General features: G+C 38.5%; 1 protein-coding gene across 2 annotated transcripts in view; it reads right to left on the bottom strand.

Moving 5' to 3' along the window:
• The window catches only part of CHN1 (chimerin 1), a gene marked incomplete at both ends in the record, with an annotated part of 49,052 nt that extends 22,760 nt beyond the window's left edge, over positions 1-26,292 (bottom strand). For both annotated transcript variants that reach the window (XM_080720079.1, XM_080720080.1), the window contains 2 exons: positions 4,082-4,166; positions 26,041-26,292. In XM_080720079.1, coding sequence (XP_080576205.1) covers positions 4,082-4,166; positions 26,041-26,292 — 337 coding nt within the window. The remainder of the gene's footprint in view (positions 1-4,081; positions 4,167-26,040) is intronic.
• Positions 26,293-27,701: the final 1,409 nt, after the last annotated feature.

Below are 27,701 nucleotides of genomic sequence, written 5' to 3'. Positions count from 1 at the left end.
GGAGGCCTGAGTAAGGGGGAGGCGTTGGTAGATGACACCGAATGTAATGCTGCCCGAGCCACCTGCATTCCCGGGCTTTAGATCAATCGACATAATGACCAGCATTCTCATGGCTGTCCTGTTGGCTGTGGTGTGTTTAGTGGCCTAGAGCTTCCAGTTCTGAAGGGACAGCTTGCTTGTTATAATATTAGCTGGATTCAATCTGATTCCTATAGCAATTTTGCTAGCCTGGTGGTGTGGACACCACCCAGTACTTTCACATGATGTTTAAAAAAAAAAAAGGTGTGGGTGAGATACAGAATTGCTATTTTTGGCCAACACTCCATTAAAAATTCCTGACAAGTTCTCTTTTGCCTTGGTGAAATTTTGAAAAAAGAAGCCAGACCAAAACAAACTATCTTAGGGATCCGAAGCAGATAATACATCTCTTTTTCTAGTAGGCAGAAAGCTTGCCGTTTTTCTTTGGAGATAGTATCTTTAATGTTTACTGGTGAAGTTATTAGTTTCTATTACTGCTATTAAAAAATTACTACAAGCTCAGTAGCTTAAAACAACATGTAAGCCGGGCGTGGTGGTGCAGGCTTGTAATTTCAGCACTTGGGAGGCTGAGACAGAGAGATCGCGGTTTGTGGACAGCCTCAGCTACTTAGTGAGACCCTGTTTCAAAATAAATAATAAAAAATAGGGCTGGGGACATAGCTCAGAGGTAGAATGCCCCTGGGTTCCATCCCTAGTACCACCACAAAAAGTACTGAGGATATCCTATTTTTTTATTCTTTATTTTTGAAACAGGGTCTCACTAAGTTGGCCTAGAGCTTCCAGTTCTGAAGGGACAGCTTGCTTGTTATAATATTAGCTGAATTCAATCTGATTCCTATAGCAATTTTGCTGGCCTGGTGGTGTGGACACCACCCAATACTTTCACATGATATTAAAAACAGAAAGGTGTGGGTGAGATACAGAATTGCTATTTTAGCATTCTCATGACTGTGCTGCTCAAACCTGTGATCCTCCTGTCTCAGCCTCCCTAGTGCTGGGATTTCAAAGTGTGCACACCATACCTGGCTAAAACAAAATGTATTTATTGTCCTATGGTTCTGGACTAAAACCAAAGTGTTGGCAGTCCTCTGTTCCTTCTGGAGGCTCTAAGGAAATAGTTTCTTTTCTTGCCATTTCCAGCATCTTATTTCTTCCCAGACTCTGCTTTTGTCCTTACACTGTCTGTGACTCTTACGCTCCTGCCTCCCTCTTATAAGAACCTTGGTGTACTCTGACAACCCAGGATAACCTCGCCATCGCAATATCCTTAGTTTAATCACACCTGCAAAGTCCTTAGTGCCCTGGAAAGTGATACATTCACAGGTTCCAGGACCATTATTCAGCCTAAAGAGTGTGCACTCTTTTTAAATTTTTATTCTTTACACACTGTTTTAGATAACACAGATGGCTCAAAGGCCAGATGAATCTGTGTCAATTTAAGCCTAAGAATTGCCATCCAACCCCAACCTCTGCATTTTAGAATATGGGCTTATGTGTGCTTATTTATTAATACAGTCCAAATCCCCACAGAACACGATGCTTTCAAGAACGAGATACAATAAAATGAAAAATCTCCTCAAGGCTTTTCTTTCTGTTCCTGCCCTCTGCTCACTCTAAGAGGTAGAGTCTATGAATGTGGACAGCCATGGGGGAGGGGTTGAATCATTTTCTTCCTTTCTCCCCAGTTATTGCTACAATAGATGTTCTGGAACATTTCTTTTGAATATAATTTGGGACTGTAGCGTATTGCCACAGATCATTCACATGTGCTGTGCCTGTTCTCTGCTCATGGCTGACTCAGGACTCTTATGTAAATGACCTTCACTCTCTCAAATGTAAATGACATACATCATTACCCTTGTAAAGAATAGGGAGTCATAAAATGCTTAAGAAACTGTTGCAGAATGTCAGGTGGTCAAGGCCGTCTCTAGCAGGCCATTTTCGCTTTGGAGGGAGCTTGCCACTTGTCGTTGGAAAACTACAGTGTAGACTGTGTGTGTGTGTGTGTGTGTGTGTGTTTGTGTGTGTGTATGTATGTGTAGGGGGGTACTGGTGATTGAACCAGGGGTGTTCTTCCACTGACCTCTACCCTTAGCCTTTTTTATTTTAAGATGCAGTCTCCCTAAATGGTCCAGGCTGGCTTCAAACTGGGATCCCAAGCATGCACCACCATGCCCACTGTCAACTGTCTTTTTGTGTGTGTGTGTGGTACTGGGAATGGAACCCAGGGGCATTCTACCTCTGAGCTACACCCCCAGCCCTATTTTTTATTTTGAAACAGGATCTCACTGAGTTGCAGAGCCTCACTAAGTAGCTGAGGCTGTCTGTGAACTGTGATCCTCCGGTCTCAGCCTCCTGAATGCTGGGATTACAAGCGTGCGCCACGACACCCAGCTGTCAACTGTCTTAATACCACTGCTTTATCAACACTTTCCTTCCCATATTGCTCTTCTGCAGTTCACACGCACAGCCACAGCCTTCTTAAGGATGGCTCCTCCTGACCCTGGCTAACTGAGCAATAACAATAAGATTTTCCTCCTGGACCTTCTGAGCTAGACCCTGAGCTCAGGCTCCTTCATGGACACCTCTGCACAGTTCCAAGTCCACACCTGTGGCACTGGTAACCCACTTTCTAAGGCAGGGAGGTTCCTGAAAGGTTGGTGAGTGATATATGCCTGGAATCATATGATGCCTTAGGGTGTTTTGGGAATAATAACTGAAAGAAGCGTGACTTGGAATGTTCACATGCAAGGCACAGTGTTTACTATTCAATAAAATGCAATTTAAAAAATCAGACCTTAGAAATTTCTCCATATAATGAATAAGAAAATATACCATTTAAAACTCATGCCACGTGGGGCGTGGTAGCGCACGCTTGTAATCCCCGCACTTGGGAGGTAGAGACAGGAGGATCACGCAGGTTCGAAGCCAGCCGTGCTTGCTTAAGAGACCCTGTTTCCAAAAATAAAAAAAGTATAAAATAGGTCTGGGACTGTACCCCGGAGGTAGAAGGGTTTCCAGGAACCCCAGTACCACCACAAAAAAACAAACAAACAAACAAACAAACAAAAAAACCCACAAAAAAACCTCATGCCACAAAAGAAATGGGAGTGTTTTCAGTGAAAAGTCTAACAGTTATTATAGTTACCATTTTGAAATAATTTAGTCTTAGTATGCTTTTTTAGTGTAAAGCTTTATGCTTAATGACATGGAAGAAGATAGTCTAGTTTTACAAATTAAGTAGCAAAACAAATCCTTTATGATCAAAATACTATACACTTAAAATTTAAATGATTATTTTGAGGCCACATTAGAATTCAGAGTAGTTTTAATATATGACCAGTATTAAATATAGTTGTTTTATACAAATGAATTTCCCATACTGTGAGTTCATCAATGCGTGTGTATGTTTTTATGCATATATACATATGCCAGTAGGACAAAGCAAATTAATTTTATTTGAGGTTAAATGGGATTGAAATCTGGGAAAACATATTTAAGGAGTCTTAAAAATGTTCTCCTGTGCTGGGTATTTTACATAAAGGATTTGGCACATTCACGATTTCAAAATGTCACAAAGAAAATATTAGTGACTAAGTGATTTTAGAGAATTGGTAACCATCTTAGAAGATATATTCACAGATTTTTTTTTAAAGCTTTGATTTCAAAAAAATTTAGTAAGCACAATCCAGCGTAACAAGTTATCTTTAAAATTCAGTTTCCAAGGCAACAATCATAGGTCCTGGTATACTGCTTTGAAAAAAAATCATTCTTATAAATTTAGTTACTGCAACATGAAAGGCAAGTATTAAACATAACTGCTTTAACTTTTTATCTCCTTTTATCAGGCTTTTTAAACAAGCTGACTTTTCTTTTCAGTAGAGTAACACTAGATCCCTAGTCTTCTGCCCGTCAAACTCAAGAAGGTTAAGGGCAGATAAAACACTAATTTCCAAAGTGGCTGCCTGCGAATGCAGCGCTTGCATGGGTGCTGGAGTGACGGGGCCCTAGCCTCTATCAGGAGAGGAGGGCAGCTTCTTACCTGCACATTTCACTCCCTGAGCGATAAGGCCCCACATGAAGTTGGCACAGTATTCACACCAGTGTGGCCCCCGGAATGTGTGGACCTGAAAAGACAGGGAAAGTGGGGAGAGAAGAGACGCGTGGTGAGGAGAGTGTTTCACACCAGAGCACACAGCCGCATTAGCACTGACAGGCAATGTGGTTACATTTAGAAGGACCTTAGTTTAGGAGAATTGACAAGCACTTAAATTTTTTTCAGAGCTTGATTTCCTCTTTGTGTTTATAAGGTGATAAATCTAACCAATATTCTGCATTTTACCGTTTAAACTAATTTCTAGCTGAACGTGGCAATGCACGCTTGTAATCCCTGTGCTTGGGAGGCGGAGACAGGAGGATAGCGCAGGTTCAAAGCCAGCCTCACTGGCTTAAGAGACCCTGTTGCCAAATAAAATATAAAAAATAGGTCTGGGAGTGTAGCCCTGAGGTAGAAGGGTTCCATCCCCAGTACCACCCCCCCCCAAAAAAAAAATTCTACAGTAGAATTTTCCAGTTTCCTCAGGCACTAGCATTATCTATATGTTATACAAATGCTGGCATTTCTGAGTCCTATGTCATTAGGAAAGATAAGCAGTATCAAGTATGTCTTGGATCCATTAAGATTTTGTCAGGTGATCTACCTTCTGTGACCACAATGGGTCACAGATGGTAGGGGTGAAACTGACTAGTCACAACCACATCATAAAAGAGGACAATTTCTGTTAAAAAATACTTGATACTTATTATGTTAGCAAAGAGAATTAACACATTTCAGAAAATGCAGAAGCTACAGTTAATCAGAATCCTTGTTAAGTATAATAATTATTCACAGATCATTCAGCTCCTAAAGGCTTTACTGAATTTGATTCTCTTTTCACTAAGAAATTCCCAAAGAAAAAAGGATTATAAAATGCTAAGATACCTATAACTTTTATGTACAGGAAAGGGAAAGTACCCTAGCTTAATAAACAACCAAATGACTTTTAAGACACACACACCACACACACCACACACACACACACACACACACACCAATTAAATTACATGCCACTGACTATAAATCTCAATCTTAAAATATGTTAAAATGTAAAATAAAATGTACTTACTAGAGTTGGTAAAATATGGTTTAATCAGAGTGGAAAATACTACTACTAGCCAAAATATCTGTATAAGGCTGCAGTGAATGACCCAGAGTTCATTCCAAGGAAGTGTGTGATAGGGACTATGGCTGCTGCCAAGCGAAATTGAGTACATTATTTTATGTTAATTTAAAAAATAGGCCATAATCACTTCTACGTTTTTTATGGAAAAGGGTCAGGAATGCAGACACAGCTGTTTCTGGATTGCTAATGATGCACACAGTCTGTAAACGGAAAGCACTTCCAGGAGTGCTGAAGCACAGCCCAAGATCAAGAGTCAGATACTCCTGTGCTGGATGAAGTACGGGATCTTGTTTCACTCTGGGAATGTGTGAAATAGATAGCACTGACTAAAGCCAACACCCACATGCTCACGAGAATCACCATGGAATTGGGAAGTTACTTTCAGAGAGTCTTTGGGACGCAAATTGGCCTACAGGTCACCAGATCACTTACTTGCAGGGTAAACAAAAACAAAACTATGAAGGTAGTCTCAAGAATTATTTGGTACCTGCCATTTATCTCCTGCTAAAGTGTCTGAATAATATACTGGGAGAGCAAAGATGAGATGTTGTTACTGAAGCAAAAGGGCTTTGGGGATAAGCAGACTACTGAGATGTTGTAACAAAACAAAATTTACCTTCCTCAACTTCCCGAAAACAATGGCTAATATAGCATTTTGAAGAGCATGGGAACAGTGTTCTTACAAATGCTGCAGAAAGGGTTTTAACTGTGGGCATAATGTTCTTTAATTAAAGGATGCATGCTTTATCACAGAAAGTAATTATGAGGAAATTGTTATTTATGTATTTCATTCTTGGATGACTTTTTTTTTTTTGGTGGTACTGGGGTTCCTGGAAGCCCTTCTACCTCCGGGCTACACTCCCAGACCTCTTTTTACATTTTATATTTGGAAACAGGGTCTCCTAAGCCAGCACGCACGGCTGGCTTCGAACCTGCGCGATCCTCCTGTCTCTGCCTCCCAAGCGCGGGGATTACAAGCGTGCGCCACCACGCCCGGCGACTTTTTTTTTTTTTATAAAGCCATCTTGATGAGTCATTTCGGGCAAGTTTCATAAAATTGTTTAGAAGGTAGCTTATGTTGCCCTTAGGAAACTGGTCTAGAAATAAGCCTTGCAACATCATTAGTTTGTTAAACTTCTCTTTGCATCAGTTAACTGATTTCCTTCTGAATTTATTTATTGTCTTTTGGTTCTGTGACTCTATCACACTGGACTTTATAAAATTTGCTTGCTGTATTTTTCATTCTTTCAGAGGTCATCAAAAACAAATACTGGTGACACACGCTTGTAATCCCAGCATTCAGGAGGCTGAGACAGGAGGATCGTGGTTTGTGGACAGCTTCAGCTACTAAGTGAGGCCCTTTGCAACTCAGTGAGATCCTGTTTCAAAATAAAGAATAAAAAATATATATATACATAGTGGGGGGGGTAGCTCGGAGGTAGAATGCCCCTGGGTTCCATCCCCAGTACCACACACACAAAAAAAGTGGCTTAGTTCAATAAGCATTGTTATCCATTCATAAACATTTATTAAGGGATGACATATATAAAGATTAAAAGGATATGGGTCTAGGAAGTTCATGGTAGATTTTTCCTGGTAAATACAGTGTGAAATATTCTACTGAGAGCTTTTGCAGAGTGTGCAGAAAGCTGGTAAGAGGTGCTGTTTCAGCTGAGCTGATAGGCTGAGCCCTTAGCCAGTGATCATCAGGGGCAAAAAGTGTGTGTGTGTGTGTGTGTGTGTGTGTGTGTGTGTGTGTGTGTGTTGGGGTGGGGTGCATTAGGAAGGCTATTCCAAGGAAATCCACAGCACAAAGCATCAGAGAAACTTACGTGTTGAGGGAGTCGTAAGAAGTTCAGGGCTGGGAGAAGGAATGGCTGACAGGGAGGGAGGACAGACAGGCAAACAGTGCCAGTCTCAGGCCTACAAATGCATACTCTACCCAGTGAGCAATGCAGGGTTACTGGAGGCTTTAAGGGCAGGGACAGATTAATGGGTGAAGCTGGAGGATACTTAGCAGCCATCCAGGTAATGGATGGTGTGGGTGTGATCTTGGGTAGTGGTGATAAGAGAATTGGACAGGCTGGAGTGAGTTGGAAGGCAGATCCAACATGGCATGGTAACTAACAAAACTGGGAGCAGAGGAGATGAAGAGCCTAGGCCTTTAGGGTTGGGGCCTGAGGACTGGGGAGAATGACATTAATGGATGCAGAACAGAAGAAGTGGTTTGGAATGAGGTGAGGAAGTGGCTGTTGAATGTTCCTGGGAAAAGAAGAGGCCAGCACTTAGGGTGAAATGGAGATGGGATTCAGGCAAGCAGTTTGCTCTCAGTAGGAGTTGGGAGGGGAGAGGGAAAGGGGACAGGACAGCTGTGCAAGAGGGGTGGGCACCTGGGATCAGAACAAAGGGGCTTCATCCCCACGTAGTGTGTGTAAGTTCTATTAGAGGCAAATGAGGAATTTGGGGAAAGTGGGGGCGGGGAGTCAGAGCTGGCCAAGAGTCAAAGAAGGGCTGCTGGACTTAAAGTTTCTTTCCTTATGACACTGAAGCCATACTCCAGCAGTGTAAAGCACATTAAAGAAAGAGCGACACATTCTTTTTAAGTGGGTAACTCCTCTATATTTGAGCCTTATCTAAATGTTTTGTCTTTTTATGCAGTTTTTAAAAAATTTAATTAACTAGTTAATTGTGGTACTGGGGATGGAACCCAGGGACTTTCTACCTCTAAGCTACATCCCTAGCCCTATTTTATTCTTTTATTTTGAAAAAGGTTCTCCTTAAGTTGCTGAGGCTAGTCTCAAATCTGCAATCTTCCTGTCTCAGTCTCTCAAGTACTGGGATTACAGGTGTGCACCACCAGGCCTGGCTTTCTTTCTTTATCTGGGAATGAAACCAAGGGTGATCTACCACACCCAAAACACTATTTATTTATTTTTAGACTGTCTTATTAAGTTACTGAGGCTGGCCTTGAACTTGTGATTCTTTTATCTCAGCCTCCCAAGTACTAGTGTGTGTGTCACTATGCCCATCTTTATATATGCAGTTTTATATTATCAGTGATGGTTACAAAATCACATACTTTACCACATCAAGAAAATATACCTTAAAAATTATTTTCACAAATTGTGCAACTTAGACTAGCTCTTTAGCCTGGAGGACTTTGTGAAGTGAGATAAGTCAGACACAGAAAGTTACACACTCATGTTCCCACTATAACGTGAAAGCTGGAAAAATTGATCTTACAGAAGTAGAAATGAGCCGGGCGTGGTGGCGCACGCTTGTGAGGCAGAGACAGGAGGATCGCGCAGGTTCGAAGCCAGCCGCACGCGCTGGCTTAGGGGACCCTGTTTCCAAATTTAAAAAATGTAAAAATAGGTCTGGGAGTGTAGCCCGGAGGTAGAAGGGCTTCCAAGAACCCCAGTACCACCACCAAAAAAAAAAAAAAAAAAAAAAGTAGAAATGATAGTGATTAGCAGAGGCTGAGGAGAAGGTGAAAAGAGAACTTCCAATGTCCTACAGCACAGTAGGGTAACAACGACTAACTGCAGTTACTTGCATGTCCAGTAGGGAGGATTTTGAATGGTCCCAACACAGGAAAATGAAAATTTTTCGAGACGATGGATATGCCCTTATTCTGATCTGATCATTACACACTGTATACATGTACTGAAATAGTCCAATGTACCCCATAAATATGTATAACTATATGTCACTTTAAAAATAGCTCTTAGTTCTACTGCTCCATCTAGCACAATGAAAACAGGTGTTACTTCCTGAGACAATTTTATAGGCACTAACATCTGCTGACAATTTTACTTACTTGATATAGCTACAGTCTAAATACTCACTTTAAAAATGATTCCTTCAAAATGGAATAGTCATTCACTATAAATAATTAAAAGGTCAAGAGTTGCACACTTAGAACTTCTTCAGCTTAGGAAGATGTTAAGAAAGAACAAGGTGGAACACAGGAGAAAGGAGGCCTGACATGGTCACAAGGAGCCCGGGGACTTGGGTCTGAAGTGAGAGACTGCGACAACTGTGACTTTTGCCTGGGAGGTCCCACTGTAGTAGACACCCACCACAGATCTGCAGCTGGTCAGCGTTGCGGGGATCAAAACTACTGCATCTTTTACAACACATACAACTAGTGGAAACTCCTCATGTGACACTGTGTTTTGTTTTCCCTTTTTTTTTTGGGTAGGATTTAAAATTTAGGAGGTCCCAAGATTTCTGTGCTTTCCTGTCTGTGTTTAGTTTTCTTGTCTCTTCTTATTTTCTAGGCTGTTGGATGTTTCTTCTTTCCCATTTCTTTCTCCCCTTTCCAATAACTGATTCTTAGTTGCGAACTAGAAAACAGAATAACAGAATTTTGCTAGCACTGGGTATCAACCAAGAAAATGTTCTATCTGCCTCTTTATGGCCTTTTTAACAATGAAAAACTTTTGGCATGTCTGCATTTCTTACAGCTGGTGCTAATGGACATGGTCCTGTGATAAATGAGATGCCAACGGGATCTTACTTTATTCTGCTATACCCACTAAACCCTTAGTTGATGTTTCTTATAAGAAGAAACCTGTCTCTGCTTTTGATCTTTACTGTATGACTTTAAAGACATACACTAGATTTGTTAGTTGGGAAAGTGACCAATTCCTTTATAAACAGCACTATTTTCCCTTTAGAGTTACTAAAGCAAATCACTGGCATAATAAAAAAAAGATTCTTTTGGGGTGGATATTTTGGAAAGACAATTCAGAAGAACAATCAGTGCCAGCATATAACATTAGTAGTAAAGTCGGAAATGGAATCAAGGAAGGCGACTTGATAAATGGGCCACAGATACTTTTCTAGGCCACCTCTAAAGTTTTTGGTCCATCTTGACAAATGAAAGTGGCAGTACACAGCACGAATAATGCCTTAATGAATAAAGGGCATAATCAACTAGTTTTAAAGCCTTCTTCTCTTTTGCAGTTGAAAAAACAGCCTCATTATCATGGAGTCGAGATTGCTTTTCATCTGGACGCACTTTCTTTCACATTAATCACTGTGTTAAAACGAATAAAGTAGCTGGGCATGGTGACACATGCCTGTAATCAGTACTGAGGAGGCTGAGACAGGAGGATCCCAAGTTCATGGTCAGTCAGCCTCAGTAACTTAGTGAAGCCCTCTGCAAATTCAGCAAGACCCTGCTCAAAAAAAAAAAAAAAAAAAAAAAAAAAGGCTGGGGTGTAGCTCAAAGACAGACTGCTTCTGGACTCAATTTCTAGTACAACACAAAAATGAAAACAGAAGGAATGGACTAGTAAGTGGAGCCTAACAGTCTTATCAGTGATGGCACTGGTCAGAACTGGACTGAAAAGGACAGAGTGTGAGATGGGTGGGATATTAAGAGGCCCAGGGGGCACGGATCAGTGTCACCTATCTCATGGGCAGTGACCTAGGTAAAAACTACAGTCATGCTAGGCCTGGTGGCGCACTGGTAAACCCAGCATTCAGGAGACTGAGACAGGAGGATCACGGTTTGCAGACAGCCTCAGCTATTTAACAAAGCCCTTCACAACTCAGTGAGACCCTGTTTCAAAAATAAAAATAAAAACAAACTGAAAAATAGGGCTGGTGGTATAGCTCGGAGGTACAGTGCCCCAGGGTTCCATCCCCAGTACTTCAAAAATAAACAAACAAAACAAAAACTACAGCCATGATTTTCAATCAGGTCTGCTGTTATACTGACCAAAACCCTGGGTAATGAAGGAAACCAACACACCCGCTTCTCGTCATGTTTATAGCATTCACTTCTCCAGTTTGAATGCCAATAATAGAAACATGAAGAAAAAATACCCATGCTATAGGTGACGGAGAGCATTGTCTTCATTATCCCTCCAGCCCAGACACTCCCTTGAGAAGTAAGAATGGACACTAACGGCCAGGGAGGTAGCCGGGGGACCTGCTGCAAGCATAAAACATGGCGGTGGCCACTGGAACATGGTGGGGCAAGGGAACTTTGGGGAAGTGGCAATGACATTTCAGTAGCAGCTTCTCATGTGGGTGGCTCTAATGAGTCAATCTTCTAGTACCAGGCCATGAAGAGAGAAAGCAGATGATCAAAATAAAAACAAAAGGACCCCAATATGATGTGTAAATATAATGCACCAGTAAAAAATTTAAAAAAATAAAATAAATAAAAACAAAAGGAATGTGGACAGGCAAGTAGTTGAGCAGAAAAGTCACTCCCCCACCTCATCTCCCAGTTTTTATCTTTAGAGCAATTAAAATATACTCAGAGCCAATCTCACCAAGATGGTTTAAACTTATTTTTCATTGGTATTAGGCTGAACCCAGGGGCATTCTACCTCCGAGCTACAACCCAAACCCTATTTTATTATTTTTAATTTGGATATAGGGTCTCACTAAGTTGCAGAGGACCTCAAGGTGCTGTGGTTGTGGCTGGTGAAAAACCTGTGATCTTCCTGCTTTAGCCTTCCAAGTATGGGGATTAAAAGCATGTACCACCATGCCCAGTTGGTTTTAAACTTTTTGATTCAGATAACCTGAAATTTTCTTATCCCTAAGTTTTTGATGTATATTATATAATGAAAGAGAATACATACAACACTGGCCAGGATTACTAGCAGTAAATGCATGAAATTATTCAGGGGTTCCATGCAAAAAAAAGGCGGGGAGGAGTATCTCAAACAGGAGTGTCAAAGCAATGTGTTCCAGCTTGTGGATTTATTAAATCCAGCCAAGACCACTGTCTGCAATTGCATGAGAAAAGTCTGTATCAAATAGGGCCAAGGTGGGTGCCCCTAATACCCTGCCTTGACCTTGTGCCCCTCTGATGAAATGGGAGGGTGTGATGTGGTGACCACAGTAGGAAAAGCAGAAGAAATGCACCAGGCACTTGCTAAAGCTGAGTGTTAAGCAACTGGTGAAACACCAGGTGCTTGGAAAAGCAGAGGAGCACAGCTGGGGCCAGCAACAGGAAGTGAAGGGGCTGGTGCAGGCAGCCTCTGCTAAGTTCTGCTGCCTGGGCCACTGTACAGGAGGTCTGCAGGGTCTCCTGGAGGTTTACACTTAACTGTGCTAGTTAACACAGTCAGAAGCATCACTCTGATCAAGATGAAAAATGACAGAAAATTGGTGAACTAATGTTTCAAGAGCAGGAAAACTGCTCAAAATTGAAGGAAATGTCTTAAAAGCCTATTAGACTTACAGCAGCCATGCCACAAATAAATGATATTCAATTATGAGAGGTAATTACAGAGAAAAGTTGACATAATGTGGTCAGATTATAATACTTGTTTCACTATAGCAGGGTAATTAGCAGGCAACATAGTTTAGTTCACATAGTTTAGTTCTGTTCTCATGTGAAGAATACTTTTAAAATTGTTTTTATTAAATGGAGTACAAAACACTAGTTTAAATAAACATGTATAAAAGTAATTATCAATGCCACTCATAAAAACATTCACCACAATTCCGTATAGGAGTGTACTAATAGAGAATTAATTTCCCTATGGATTCTTCCATGATCTACCCTGTCTCCCCAATCAATATCAGGGCTGTGAGAGAGAAGAATCTCTAAAATTAGAGTACAGCACACAAACAAGTAACCGGCTCAGAATCACAAACAACCACATCAATGCTAGAACACAAACATGACTTCTGATGCCAGTGTTCTGTTCTAAGTTCAAAAAGTGGCCATAAATTTGAACTAGAGTGTGTTGTTTCTCTGTGGGGTTGTATGTGTGTGATAAAAAGGCACAGAATTGTATAATAAAAAACAAAACAAGTATAACCAGACCCTCAGAAATACTTTCCATTCCAAAATATGGATATTTAAAGTATTATAAAACTTTGCAATTGTGATTTCTTTCCCCCTGATAGCTTTACTTTTAGATTGAATCATATTCAAGGCTTTAAAATGTCAAGTTTCATAATCTAAAACACTTGTATTTTAAAAGTTAGCTCCATAGCTGGGTATGGTGGCACAAGCTTGTAATCCCAGTATTTGGGAGGCTGAGACAGGAGGATCAAAGGTTCACGGCCAGCCTCTGCTACTTAGAAAGGTCTTCCGCAGTTTAGTGAGATCCTGTTTCAAAATAAAGAATGAAAAATAGGGGTTAGGGTATAGCTCAGAGGTAGAATGCCCCTGGGTTCAAACCCCAGTTCTGGAAAAATAAAAAATCAGTTATCTTCATTACTTGGATGCATGATTTTGTATTCAGAGATCAGTAGTGAAAATCAACACAGTGAACCAATACCTCAAAATGCCAGTCCTCGAAAGTTATTACAGAGATATAATAGAAAATACACCAACTTGACTATGCAATAAAAAACACCTTATAATTTATATCTGAGGGACAAAAATATTCAAATCATATATCTTGTGATCAACAATTCCTTGAAGCCAAGTCTGTACCCTTCTAATATTTCCACACAACATACATCCCAATATAAATACGTGTTTCTATAATAACATCAGGAAAAAGTGTTTTTTTATTCTTTGTTTTTATTGGTACATTATGATTATACACAATAGTGGAATTTGCTGTTGCACATTTGTACATGCACACATATAATTTGTTCAGTTTCACTCCCCAATACCTCTTTTCCTTCCCCTTCTCCCTCCCCTTCTCTAAAGGTTTCCCTTCTATTTTTGTAAGATACACCCCCTTTCCTTCTTTTCCTCTAGCTTTCATATATGAGGAAACATGACCACTGGCTCAGTCTTGCCGATTTCTTTTAACTCTCTCCAGTTCCATCCATTTTCTTATGATATCACTTTGTTCTTCTTAACAGCTAAATACAACTCCATTGTGTATACATACAACATTTTCTTGATCTATTCATCTGTTGACGTAGGCTATTTCTACAATTTGGCTATTGTGAGCTGTGGAGCTATAAACATGGGCATGCATGCATCAGTATATTATGCTAACTATAATTTATACTTTTAGATTAAATACTGAGGAGTGCTAGATCTGGGTCATATAGTGGTTCCACCATTTGTAGTCTTTTGGGGAACTTCCATAGTGGTGTTCATAGTCAGTCCCACCAACTACGTATAAATGGTCATTTCCCCCCACGTCTTCACCATCATTTATTATTATTTGTATTCTTTCTTTTTTTTTTGAAGTACTGGGATGGAACCCAGGGGCATTCTACCTGTGAACTACACCCCCAGCCCTATTTTTTATTCTTTATTTTGAAATAGGATCTCACTGAGTTGAAGAGGGCTTCACTAAGTACCTGAGGCTGTCTGTGAACCTGCCATCCTCCTGTCTCAGCCTCCCAAATGCTGGGATTACAAGTGTGCGCCACCATGCTTGGCATTATTTGCATTCTTGATGCTTACCATTCAAACTGGAGTGATATCTGCATAATTTTTGTTTGCATTTCCCTGATTGCTAATGATGTTGGAACATTTTTTTTTCATAATTTGTTGGCCATCTGTGTTTCTTTTTTTGAGAATGTCTGCTTATTTATTGTTGGGTTGTTTCCTTGGTAGGTTTTTTTTAGTTCTTTTGCTCTGGACATTAATTATCTGTTGGAAGAGTAAGTTGCGATGATTCTCTCCAGTTCTGTAGGCTCTGCTTTCACACTCTTGTTTCCTCAGTTGTACAGAAGCTTTTTAATTTGGTGAATTCTTGGTATTATTTCCTGAGCTTTAAGAATCCTATTTGAGGAAATTGTTACCTGTTTCTATATGTTGAGTATGGACCCTGTGTTTTCCTCTAGCAGTTGCAAATTTTCTGGTCTAATTCCTAGGTCTTAGATCCATTTTGAATTGACTTTAGTGCAGGGCCAGAGGTAGGGACCAAGCTTCATTCTTTCTATCTAAGGATATCCAGCTTTCCAAGCACTATCTCTTAAAAAGGTTCTCCAATGTATGTTTTTGGTGACTTTATCAAAGATCAGATGACTATATCTATGTGGGCTTGTCTCTGTGTTTTCTATTCTAAGGAAAGAGGTTAGACTCAAATGCATAGGAAATTGTTAAACTATGTGGGCTGGTGATATAGCTCAGTGGCAGAAGGCTTGTCTAGCAAAAGGGAGTGCCTAGGTTTGACCCTTAGCACTACAAACAACAATGACCCCCCCAAAAAAAACCTTTTAAAAGCAATAGTAAGATATCACAATTTTCTCTAGTTTTTCTTTTATTTCACTAATGGCTGCTCTTTAATATTTCTTTCCTTCTATTACTTGGTCTAATGGATTTTTTTTTTCCTTAGAGGTGGAAGCTTAGGCTCACTAATATAAGACCTTCTCCCCATCCAACATAAGCATTCAGTGAAATAAGTTTTCCTATAAACTCTACTTTAATCACATTCCAAAAATTTCAATTGTTTTACTTTTCAGTTGGTTCGAAATATTTGCTAATGTTTCTTATACTTTCTTCTCCAGTTCATAAGTTAATGAGCAATATGTTTAATTTCTACATACATTATACTTAGAAGTTTTTGTTATTGAATTAAAAATTGATTCTATTGTGGTAAGAGGATTTTTTTTATGATGTCAATCATTTTATATATACTGATACTTGTTTCATGGCCCAGAATATTGTCTGTCTTGGTGAACATCTTCCTTGCTTACTTGAAAAGTATGCGTATTCTGTTGTTGTTGAGTGGAATACTTTTGTAAATATCAGTTGGGTCAAATTGTTTGATACTATTGCTCAAGTCTTCTATATCCTTATTAATTTTTGGTCTAATTGACAGAAATGCTGCAAGCTCTGGTTAAAACTGTGAACTTACCTATTTCACTTGTTGCTTTATGTATTTTCAACCTGTTATTCGATATATAAATTTTAAAGTATGCCCTACTTCTTTCCCAGTGAAAATGCTTGTCTTGAAAACCACTATATTTAATGTAAACAAATGACCTAGGTCTATTCCATTAAGGACATTCATTAAGACAGAAGCTACTGGTACAGAGATGGGCATAAAATATTTGGACATAAAATATTGCTGGGAGAATGACTCTGGGCCTAGAACCTGAACAAATAATGGACTGGGCTCCAGGGGGGTTCAGAGCTGGAGCCTCTGCCAGCCATCCTGTCACCAGAGAGAGCCAACAAAATAATAAATCGGGAGACAGCATTCTGGTGGCATTTCAAGCCCCTGAGTTAAAGGCATTTTCAGTTAATGCTGAACTTTTCCTACCATGTGACAAAGTTCCTTTTACCTCAGCAAATGTGGGTCAGGCTTTCTGGTATTTGCAATGGAAAGTCTCCCAACTGTTCTATCAAATGCTATTATCCATGGTTTCCAAATAGATTAATATATACACAATGAAGCAATGTCATACACTAGAGGAGTAATGAACTGTCACAACAATGAGCAAAGCAAACTAGCATGTCTCCCAGAGATGGACTTCTGTTTATGAACAGGGACATGGGAATAGGTGGATCTACTTATAGAGGTTGGTATTCTTTCTGCCCTTTGGGTTCTCTGAAGACACTATTTTTGTGTCATATACTATTATACAGTGAATGATATTTATTGAGATATAGGGACCTTGATAACGTAGCCAATAACTGAAGTAACATGTTCGGACATGTATATACTCTTTAGACATACACTTTGACCACTTCATTAAATTCATGCTAGGCCTTCTTCTAATAAGACTCTTGGTCCTCTTGGGAATGCTGGCATAGTGGATAGATGAAGTATGACAGTATAATTTGTCAATTAGACAAAGTTTGAAGAACAGATATGAAATATTACATATGTATTTCTCCTATTAAAATAAGCAACATGGAATTATTATTATTTTTTTTTGTGTGTGTGGTACTGGGGTTCCTGGAAGCCCTTCTACCTCCCGGTTACACTCCCAGACCTATTTTTACATTTTTATTTGGAAACAGGGTCTCCTAAGCCAGCGCACACGGCTTCGAACCTGCGCGATCCTCCTGTCTCTGTCTCCCAAGCGCGGGGATTACAAGCGTGCGCCACCACGCCCGGCGCAACATGGAATTAAGATCCAATCCTCAGTTGAATCTGGAAAGGGAAAATGGATGTGATACAAGCAGCTACAAGAAGTAGCCTTTAAAATACCAATATGTTTCAAAACAGGGAAAAACTAATCCTTGTGTGTGGACCCCAAATTAAAGTATTAGACAGCAAAATTTCAGAAGTGACTTTTTTAAAAACAGTATTTTTAATTGACCAAAATTGTACATACTTATCTATCATTTTGAAATATGTATACACTGTGGAATAGCTTAATTGAGCTAATTACATATACATGACTTCACATGGTTATTATACTTTATGTGGTAAGTACACTAAAATCGACTCTGAGATTTGCAAGAACACAGTATCTTGTTATTAACTAGAGGAGAAGCCTTTTGTGTGTTCTTCCTATGGGTTTACATCAGTTAGAAGTCACATGCCAGGCTAGTTTTTTACTTTGGAATACATTTTGGAGAAATTTAATTTTTTAAAATATCAAGTCATACATGGATATAGATGCTGGAAGTAATCAATACCACATTCAATGTAGTTGTGTGCCAGAGAGTCTCAAATTAAGAATCAGAACTGATTCTTGTAAGATAAGAGTCAGGCTCCCTCTTCAGGTAGTTCAACAGTGGCAACCCCACATCTTAGATTTTCCTCCTCTGATAATATTTGTGTTGTTTGGTTTATAATTCCATAAAAAATACAGAACACTTAGTGAGTTCCATTAACAGCATTTTGAGCAGAAAAACTTATAAATCTCTACCTATATTTTAAACATCAAAAGGCAAAAATAAGTAGAACTACAGAAGTTTCTGAACAATACAGAAAACAATCTTAAGTGATGGTCACCTACAGAATAGAAAAAAATATTTACACACCATACATCTATTAAGGAGTTAATATCCAAAAAATATAAAGAGCTCCCATAACTCAACAGCAAAAACACCAATAATTCTATAACTATGTAATGGGCAAAACTGGGTGAGTGTGCACCTGTAGTCCCGATACTGAGGAGACTGAGGTTGGAGGATCACTTGAGCCTGAGAGTTTAAGGACAGATGGGGAAACATAGCCAGATCCCATCTCAAAAAACAAAGAGGGGCAAAAAACTTGAAAAAACATTTCTCCAAAGAAATGACCAACAGGTATATAAGAATGTATACCATCATTAACTATCAGGAACACGCAAAACAAAACTACAGTGAGATATCACCTTGTACCTGTTAGAATGGCTATGATAAAAAAATAAAAAACAAATGTTGGAAAAAATGTGGAGAAACTGGAATCCTTGAATAGTGCTTGGGGAAATGTAAAATGGTGTAGTTGTTATGAAAACAGCATGGAGATTCCTCAAAAACTAAAAATAGGACTAGCATATGATCCAGGAGTCCCATTCTGGGTATATATCCTCAGGACTGCCATCAGGATCTTGAAGAGATAGATGCAAGTGCTAAAGACAGCATCGTTCACAATAGCAAGATATGAAAACAGATTCTCATCGATGGATGAATATGATGTCTTCAAAGAACAGAATAGTCAGTCTTAAGAGAAGAAAGAAATCTTGTCATATGTGAAACATGGATGAACCTGTAGTACATAATGCTAAATTAAATAAGCCAGTCACACAGGACAAAAACCGCATGACAAACTCACAGAAACAAGTAGTAGTTGCCAGCGACTAGGAGGAGAGAGAGATGAGGTGCTGCTGTTCAATATGTAGAGTCTGTTATATAAGATTAAGATCTAGAGATTTGCTACACTACAGTAAGCCTTTAATTTTATTTTGTGTACTCAACATCTGAGATGGCAGACCTCACATTAAATGTTTTTACCACAAAAAAACCTTGTCCTCTCTAATATTTCAAACTCTGTTTTGTGTACTTTTATTTTTTGTTAGTGCTGGGGATTGAACCTAGGTCTTTGCTCATGCTACCGCCGAGCTACACTCCCAGCCCTATACATTTATTTCTGCTGTCAAATTCTTTCAGGTAAAGACATAATTTTAGATAAAAATTGTTTAACTTTACACCTATATGTAGAATATTAAGCCACAAAGAACAGGGCATAATTATTTATACATAAACACTAGTTAAAATACCTTTAATTAGCTGGGCCTGGTGACATATGCCTTTAGTACTTGTATTTGGCTGAGACAGGATGATATCAGGTTTAAAGCAAGCCTCAGCAATTTAGTGAGACCCTGTTTCAAAATAAAAAGCTCTGGGGTATAACTCATAGGTAAAATGCCCTGGATTCAATCTCTAGTACCAAAACCTTAATTCTAGAGTAGCTGGAATTACAGATTATGAAAAATCTTGAGAATAATAAAGGTTTTTTTTTTTGTTTGTTTGTTTTACTTGCAGTTCTGGGGATGAAACCCAGGTTCTCACACATGCTAGACAAGTACTCTACCACTGAACTACATTCCTGGACCCTTTTATTTCTTTTTCTTTTGAAGCAGTATCTCACTACGTTGAGAATCTGCAATCCTCCTGCCTCAGCCTCTAGTGTAGCTGGAATTACAGATGTCTGCCACCATGCCTTTAATTTTGTATGTCATGTACAACACCATTGGTTCTCTTTATCCTTCTCATTATATTGCTGCTTTCTTTTCAGTTTGTGTATGTCCAAGGTCAAGGATCATGTGTTGCATAGTTTTACTTTAACCCCCTTCTAGCAGAGTATCATGCTTCCATTAGTTGACTGATACACTCGAGGGATGAGTGATGAAAAGATGGAGCAAACATATGCTGGGGAAGCCACAGCAGGTCTTGTTCTGAATTAAAGAAATCAAGAGGGCAAGACATTCCAACACTGTTAATGGCATTTTTTTCACCAAAAGATTTAGTATGTCCATCAGTAACTTATTGCATATATAATAAAAGCCAATCTTTTCCATGCCCACATGGACATGGTAGGAACTTTGACAGATCAAGAGGCTAGAAAGGAGAATGTTTCTAAAACATGTCTCCCCCACTCAAAATATTTTAAAAATGAAATATTAGCAAACCTAAATAAAAAAAAACTAAGTTATTTTTAGAGAGTTTTATAAATGGCAATTTGTACTGGCAAGGCAGTATGATAGAAGTAAAATTGTGAAACTTGGGAATAAAGACAGATTATGAAACATCTTGAGAATAAATGGTCACAGTCTGTGAGAATACCATCATGGGTTTTCTTGAGTGAAGTATAGCAACTTAAATTCTCTAGCTCCATAAAATGGCTGTGAAGAAGTATAATGCAAATATGTGCAAACAAGAAGTCTGTGACTTTATTACTGGTAGTAGAAAATAATCATGTCAATAACCTTAATGTCTAGATTGGCACTCGGGGTGTCACAAGCAGTTCCCCAGCAGCACTGCAAACCATCGCAGGACAGGCAGGGCGAAGTCGACAGCCCCAGTGGAAGTGGTTCTGCTTCCTGGCAGCAGATAAAAGTAAAAATCAGAGCAAATGTCTGTCCCATGGAATTTCCATAGCATCTGATAAGTACTATGCCAGATAGCAGCAGAAATGCAATGCTCACAGGGCCCTTACAGATGATCATGTTCAACTTCCTAGTTTTTCTTCATCAGCCCTTTTCGTGCCTGAGTGCCCTAGGCAAGAGAACCCATGCTATGCACTGATCCTTGCTATTTTTGTCTTCTCTTGAAAGTGGCCCACATTCAAAACTGGGGTGAGGAGAGGGAGAGGAAGAGAGAGAGGGAGAAAGAGAAAGAGAGGAAGAAGGAGAGAGGAGGAGAGAGGGAGAGAAAGAACAAAAACATATATATGTATATATGCATATATGTATGCATGTAAAGATTCTATTTAACTTCTTACATGGAGAAAAATATTATTCAAGATTATGCCTTTAAAATGCTTATGTTCTTATCCATAAAGGATGGGCAACATTGTTGCAGAAGCTTAATGAGACATTCCAGGCTTTCTTTTCATTCTTTCATGTTGCCTGTCCCTTCTTTTACATTACTATTAGTTCAAAACAATATTCAAATTCATGGTTCTCTAGTCAAATATTAGAAAACATGATATCTTGGATTTCAATGAATTTAAATCTGATTAAAAATACAACAACACAGATCTTAAGATCATTAAAAGAATCTATTTCTATAATGAAACTTCTTGCTTCAGGAAAGTTACTTCAAAATAACCTGGCCCACCGTGTCACAATGTACGTTTAGTCATTCGACAAATGCTTCTTGAGCATCCACTAGTTACAAGTACTTCACTAGACATGGGAAAGGCAGAGAATGGAGAACAAGAGAAGGTACTGTATTGGCAGGTAGGAATAACATGAAGGAGGTGGTAGGCATGGTGCTTGAATATGAAGTATCACTGCTGTTAATATAACCAGCTAAAAACATTCTTTCATATCCAGTTTATTTTATACTTTTGAAATTATTTCCCCTTATGGACTTTAATAACATGTTAATTATGAAAATCAAATAACTATAATAGCAAATCTAATGTGCCCAAATATAATCCAGAAAATTTTACAGCTGTCATAAGGAATTTATAGGTCATGTATTTGAATTAATTTTATTTTTTGGTGGTACTGGGGTTCCTGGAAACCCTTCTACCTCCAGGCTACACTCCCAGACCTATTTTATATTTTTATTTGGAAACAGGGTCTCTTATGCCAGCACGGCTGGCTTTGAACCTGCGCGATCCTCCTGTCTCCGCCTCCCAAGCGCAGGGATTACGAGCCTGCGCCACCACGCCCAGCCACAACTAATTTTAAAATTATTTTTAGGGCTAGGGATGTAGCACTTGCCTAGTCTGTGACAAGTTTTGGATTTGATCTCCAGAACTGTGGAGAAAAAGAAAAAACATTTTATTTGTTGATTCATTTGTATTTATTCTCAAATGTGAATGAAATGAAAGATCCAGCAGGCCTGGATTTGCCTGTGTCCTTGAAAGGAAATACCACTCTCAGCAGAAGTACTGCCACGTTACCCTTCAGCTTATCAAAGAGCAGAACATCTGGCCTGTTAGCCAGGAATGCCAGTGCACTAAGATTTCTTAATCCGGCATATCCTGAATCAGTATTTTTTATTAAATACTGTAAGGCTCATGTTATAATGTTATTTTAATTACAGTTTGACTCACATTTTAGGATTCATTGCTTGTGTATATTATCTAGGCAACATTAAACCTATTAATATAATCTCATATTTTTGAGTAGTACTTAAAACTAAATTCAACCACTCACCACTTCAAGACCACCTTAAAAGAACTAAATTCATATTTTAAAGTATCTACTCACTATAATTTCTTTTTAGTGCTAGGGTCAAACCCAGGGTTTGACCCCATGCTAGGTAAGTACTCTACCACTAAGCTCTGCCCCAAGTCCTTTAATCCCTAATGTTGTTTTCCTTTAAGTATTTAGTTTCCCTACATAGCCAGGCTTCTGTTATTTTATCTAATCTTGACTTTTAAGTTATAGTTTTCAGAATTAAGTAGCAAACTAAATGAAATGTTTCATAGTTGAATTTGGAGGGCATTAAAGAAATATTTCACTGTACTTTGTGGTGCAAGAAAAATCCAACTACTCTTATGTAACACCTACTTTGCCTACGAGTTGGTATAGATGCGCTCCGCTCCCTCGGCCCTATGATCTTTGCTAGTGTAGGAAAAATAAGATTCGGATGAACTCCTAAGATGTGTGTGTGTATGTATGTATGTCTTGGTATAAATTTAGAAATAAATCAAATTAGGGGTAACTTGTAATAAAAAAAAAGTGGCTACGATGTACCAGGAATTCATTTTTTCTAATGTGGAAAGAGAAGTTTAGGACTGAGCAATTGGCTCAAGTTGATACCAGTAATAAGCTCCTTAAGGCAAAGGTTGGGTCTTGTTATCATGCTCTGCAGAGCCTTTGAATGAAATCACTGGTGGGCACTGGGCTACCTGTTTCAGTTTTACTGTCAAAGGTTGTTTTTGTTTTCTATGTTTGGTATTAAGCTTGGGTAAGTTCTTAAAAGATGATGATTCAGGGTAGGTTAAAATTATCTTCACTCTTATTTTTAATTCACACACACAAATGTACGTATTTATGGGTACCATATGATCTTTTAATACATGTATACATAGTGTAATGTTCAAATCAGGGCAAATATATCTTCTTAAACCTGTATCATTTCTTTGTGGTGAAACATTCAAAATCCTTTCCTTTAGCTTTTTTGAAATTTCACTCAAATTTATATTGATAACTTGTAAGTTAATTTTTAAAGAATGTGGCACATTTATCTTTAAAATGATTAACCACGAGATAATATTATCCTTCTAGAGATAAGAGTCTGTATCAAATCCTTACAGGTAACAACAGAAAAGAAAGACAAGAGATATAGAATGAGAATTATGTTACATAATAACAAGATGGGAAGTCTTCCTTTTTTTCCTACTAAAAAGCCCAGGAGCACTTCCAGAGTCAGGTGCAGTTGCTCTGGCTTTCACCTCTGTAAGTGCTTTCACCAAAGATATAGAATGCTCTTGTCTTCATCCCCCCCAAAAAAGATTTGACAGCTGTTCCATCCCACTGCATTATGTAACAAGGCAGTTCAAGAAGCAAAAAGTAAAACCATGTTGAAACAAGGCTTTTGTGTGGGCTCGTGGTTAGACAGAATAAGCTTTTACCAACAGAAAATAGTCACTGGCAAGGCCACGTGAAGGATTACCATCATGGAAATGTTCAGTTCTCCCCCACAGTGAACCTCTGAACTGTACATACATATTGCAAGCAGTGACCTTCTAAGGGAGCATTCGTGTGGGAGAGACTGCTCTGCCACAGAGGCAGAATTCTTTTGGGGATGTTCTCGGAAATCAAATATGATCCCCCTCCTTTATAAAATGCCATACCACAGACACATTTTTAAAATAACAGTCAAATTCTGGGACTTCTGACCTTATTACAACTCTAGAAAATATGTAATGTAACTGTCTCACATAAGCCCTTTTCTGAGCATTTTTTTTTTTACAAGCAAGTTGTAGCTGGTTTTAATTTTTTTTCATTCCAGAAAAGGTGAAGCTTTGCATTTTATGTGATTTTTATAAAAACCAGTATCTTTAAGCAGTTTGGGAACCAAAGTAAGAGTCTTGGTTGGTCCCACATTTAGTAATTTCTGGCTACATAAATTTGTTCATAAAACTATGTATAAATTAAAATTAATAAATGGAAGATGTAACCTAGAGGGAAAAAATATGCTTATTTATGCAAAGCCTTTGACAAACCTATTTTTTAAATTAATATTAATAAAAAGCATGTATAATGAACTTGACTTTGCACTAAAATGGGACTCTTAATAGATTTTTCTACTGACCAAATCAGAGGATGTATTTCTAAAGAGTGTGCATATAATTCTTGCTAAGGAACCTACATAGCCATTTTGTGTCCTTAATGTGGACTTATTTGGTGGTGTTTTCCTGGTAAACTTCTGTAAAACCAGTTTGTATATAATACAAGAAGAAACTTGGGCCTAGTAACCTCCATGAATTGTATTCTATGAACTATTTAATCTACTGATTTCTCTTAATTTTAAAGCAAGATCTTGGTTGAAAGGTAAGGTCCTTACTAATATGTTAAAAGAAGAAGAAAATACTAGTTTACCTTGAAATATTAAGTAGTCTTTGCATATCCCATTTAGTTCAGAAACATTTTTAATTAACTTAATTATTTACCCCCAAATGATATAAGGATCATAATAATCTATTTGTCATGATGGAAAATGCAGACTACATTGGGGGGCATGGTATTTAACATTTGCGTAAAATAAATGCTAGTATTAAAAATCAGGATAAATTGCAAATGTGCAATGAAATCGTCTAGTACAGAGTTTTGGTACCTTCTGTATACTCAATAAATTTTGAGCAAATAAATAAATCAAAGATCAGGATCTCTAGTTTTAACACCATTTAAAAGCAAATCAGTGCTTTTTAACATCAAAGCTAATATTTTGTCTAAACTGAAAAATACGAATGTCTTCCAAAACCACATTGTAAAGTTGTCTGCTGGGAAGTTCCTATAGAAATGCTAGTGCATCTACCTAAGTTGGATCTTCTTACGCAGAACTTCGAATTGTATATTCTCTGAATTAGAAAGAGCACAACTTCAAGGCCTTATTTCATGCTGTAATCACAGGCAAGATCTATACACAGCCGGCATCAATCCATACATTGTCTCAATGAAAGAAAAGTCAGGTACAGTTGAGAAAGCACATTAACACAGTAATTTTAAAACTACACACAAGGTGAAAGCTAAGACTCAAAAAGTGCAGAGAAGCTTCTACTGTCAGCAGCAGCAATGTCCCACGGTAGCCATCGTCCTCTCATCATGGTCAATTCATTAACAGGAGAAAAGACAGAAACTATGAGAAAAGGAGACCATCTGCTCAATCCAGATGCAACTGCACAGCCTCTTACATCTGAAGCCTTTTACCAGAACTGCACAGATACGACCTAATCTTCTCTTGAAATAGCCAACAAAGGTATTAAGACACATTTGCATCACACATGAAAATAATGCCCGAATCATTAAATGAGTCCTTTTTAATATCAGTCAAGCCCTACCCATGTCTAAACACAGACTAAACAGGATATTAAAACAGCACTGGAGAAAATGGGGATGAATTTTGATTATATTTATTCAGCTTGTCCTTAAATATAACCAGGCTTAAAAACCTTCATTCTTTGGAATAGCAAGAACATTTTAGTCAAGTCATCCTAGCTTTAAAAAGACATCAGAAGACATTCCTTGAAATATATAATACTTAAGTAATGAGCATTTCTTATGAAAAAAGACTAAAAACAAATATTCTTACCTTGAAATTGTGAACCTTTTCATATTTTGGAATTTGCTCATTTTCTTTCAGAGTTGCTCTTCTAACAAGTGATGTCAACTGCGAATAAGCAAAGAGTTTCAGAGGTTGCCAGATTGTCACAGACGACTTTTGAGAACCCAGTTTCATTCCCAATGCTGCTATCAATAAATCTTGCTGACGGCCCTCTTGTTTTGATTTGTGAACTGCAGCTCTATTAGTTTTCCTCCCGGACCAGGACTCTTTGGATGGCATTTTGGAATTCAAAGGAAAGAAAAAAACCTGTATTGATCTGTATCTGTCGATGAAGTCTATTCAGCTAACACATGAGCATTCTGCAGACAGCACGGAGCCCTAACCTACAGAGAGCTGCGGACAGAGCTCAGAGGTGGAGGAGGGTGATGAAGCACTTCTTCAAAAGAGGCCGACTAACCAGGCAAATTCTTCTTTCTTCCTTTTTCCTAAGGGCTCTATATTTAAGCTTCGGAAAACTTAAGAGTCTGAACAGAAATAAAAAGAGTCGATGCTAACATAAAAATCATTCAGCATCTCTCTTCATCCCTTTTTAAAAGCCATGCAATTTTGAAAAATGATACATTTCTAAAAGCTTTCTTTTCTATTCAATACATTAACATCCATTCTGAATGAAAGATGCCTACATACTGCTTGCAGTCAGTTTCTAGCAACAGAAACCCTGTGAGCCTCTAGCAGGGAGGGTGGGGGAAGGGAGGGATTTGCAGAGAGAGGCGGAATTACACTGGTCACAGTAAGAAAAGAGATAACCAATGGAAATCAAGCAACAGTATTTAAGTACTGTATTCCTTAACTCACTCTGTCTGTTCTCCCTCCTCTCATGTAAGATTTTCTTGCTGGCTCAAGGCAAAAAAAAAAAAGGAAGAAAAAGAAATCAGTGGGAAGATAATGAGCAATGAATGAGTCATGCATTATTACAAAATGGAAAATTTTAACCTATTAAAAGCAGAAGAAAATTAACATACAGCACCAGGTTTTAAAAAGAATGCCACTGCCAGGTCAATTATAAAAGGTTGATCTGTATCCTTTTTTGTGCATTAGCTAGGCATGTCCTCTACCACTGATCTATACTCCCAGCCCTTTCTTCTGAGGTTAACTAAAACTCAATTTTGTTAAAGGTGAACAAAACTGATATGCACTTTGATGAAAAAGACAGAGTGTACAAACATGCATACAACATTGCTAATGCCCTGGAGTGGTCTGTTTTGTTTCTATGTGTAGTTTATTTTTATTTTTTGTGAGTCTACACCTAAAGCCATGATTTTAATTCTCTAGTCTGAACATTCTTTATTCAGAGAGCCACTTGGGAATAATCCCTTATTTACCTAGGTCCCAGTTATACAGGACCCTTGGATGTTTGCTGGTGTAGAACAGGGGGTGCTGGGTAAGAAACTCAAACCCAGCTCTATTTAACCTACACTTTTCACTAAGGTGCTATGAGAGGTTTGGATTTCCCCATTTGGATTCCCTAACCACCTCCAAATGCTTCCTCATGCTATAGTAATTTATTTTAATCCACCATGTTTCTAATGTTACAGTGTACTTAAAGAATCTAAAACTCAACATTTCAATGAATTGCAGGTGGGGGGGTTAGCTTAGTAGTAGAGGGTATGCTTAGCATGAACATGATT

The sequence above is a fragment of the Muscardinus avellanarius genome (genome assembly GCF_963383645.1).
Source record: "Muscardinus avellanarius genome assembly, chromosome: 2".
NCBI classification, from domain to species: Eukaryota; Metazoa; Chordata; class Mammalia; order Rodentia; family Gliridae; genus Muscardinus; species Muscardinus avellanarius.
Note: the sequence above shows the minus strand (reverse complement) of the source record. Positions and strands in the feature narration are given on the sequence as shown.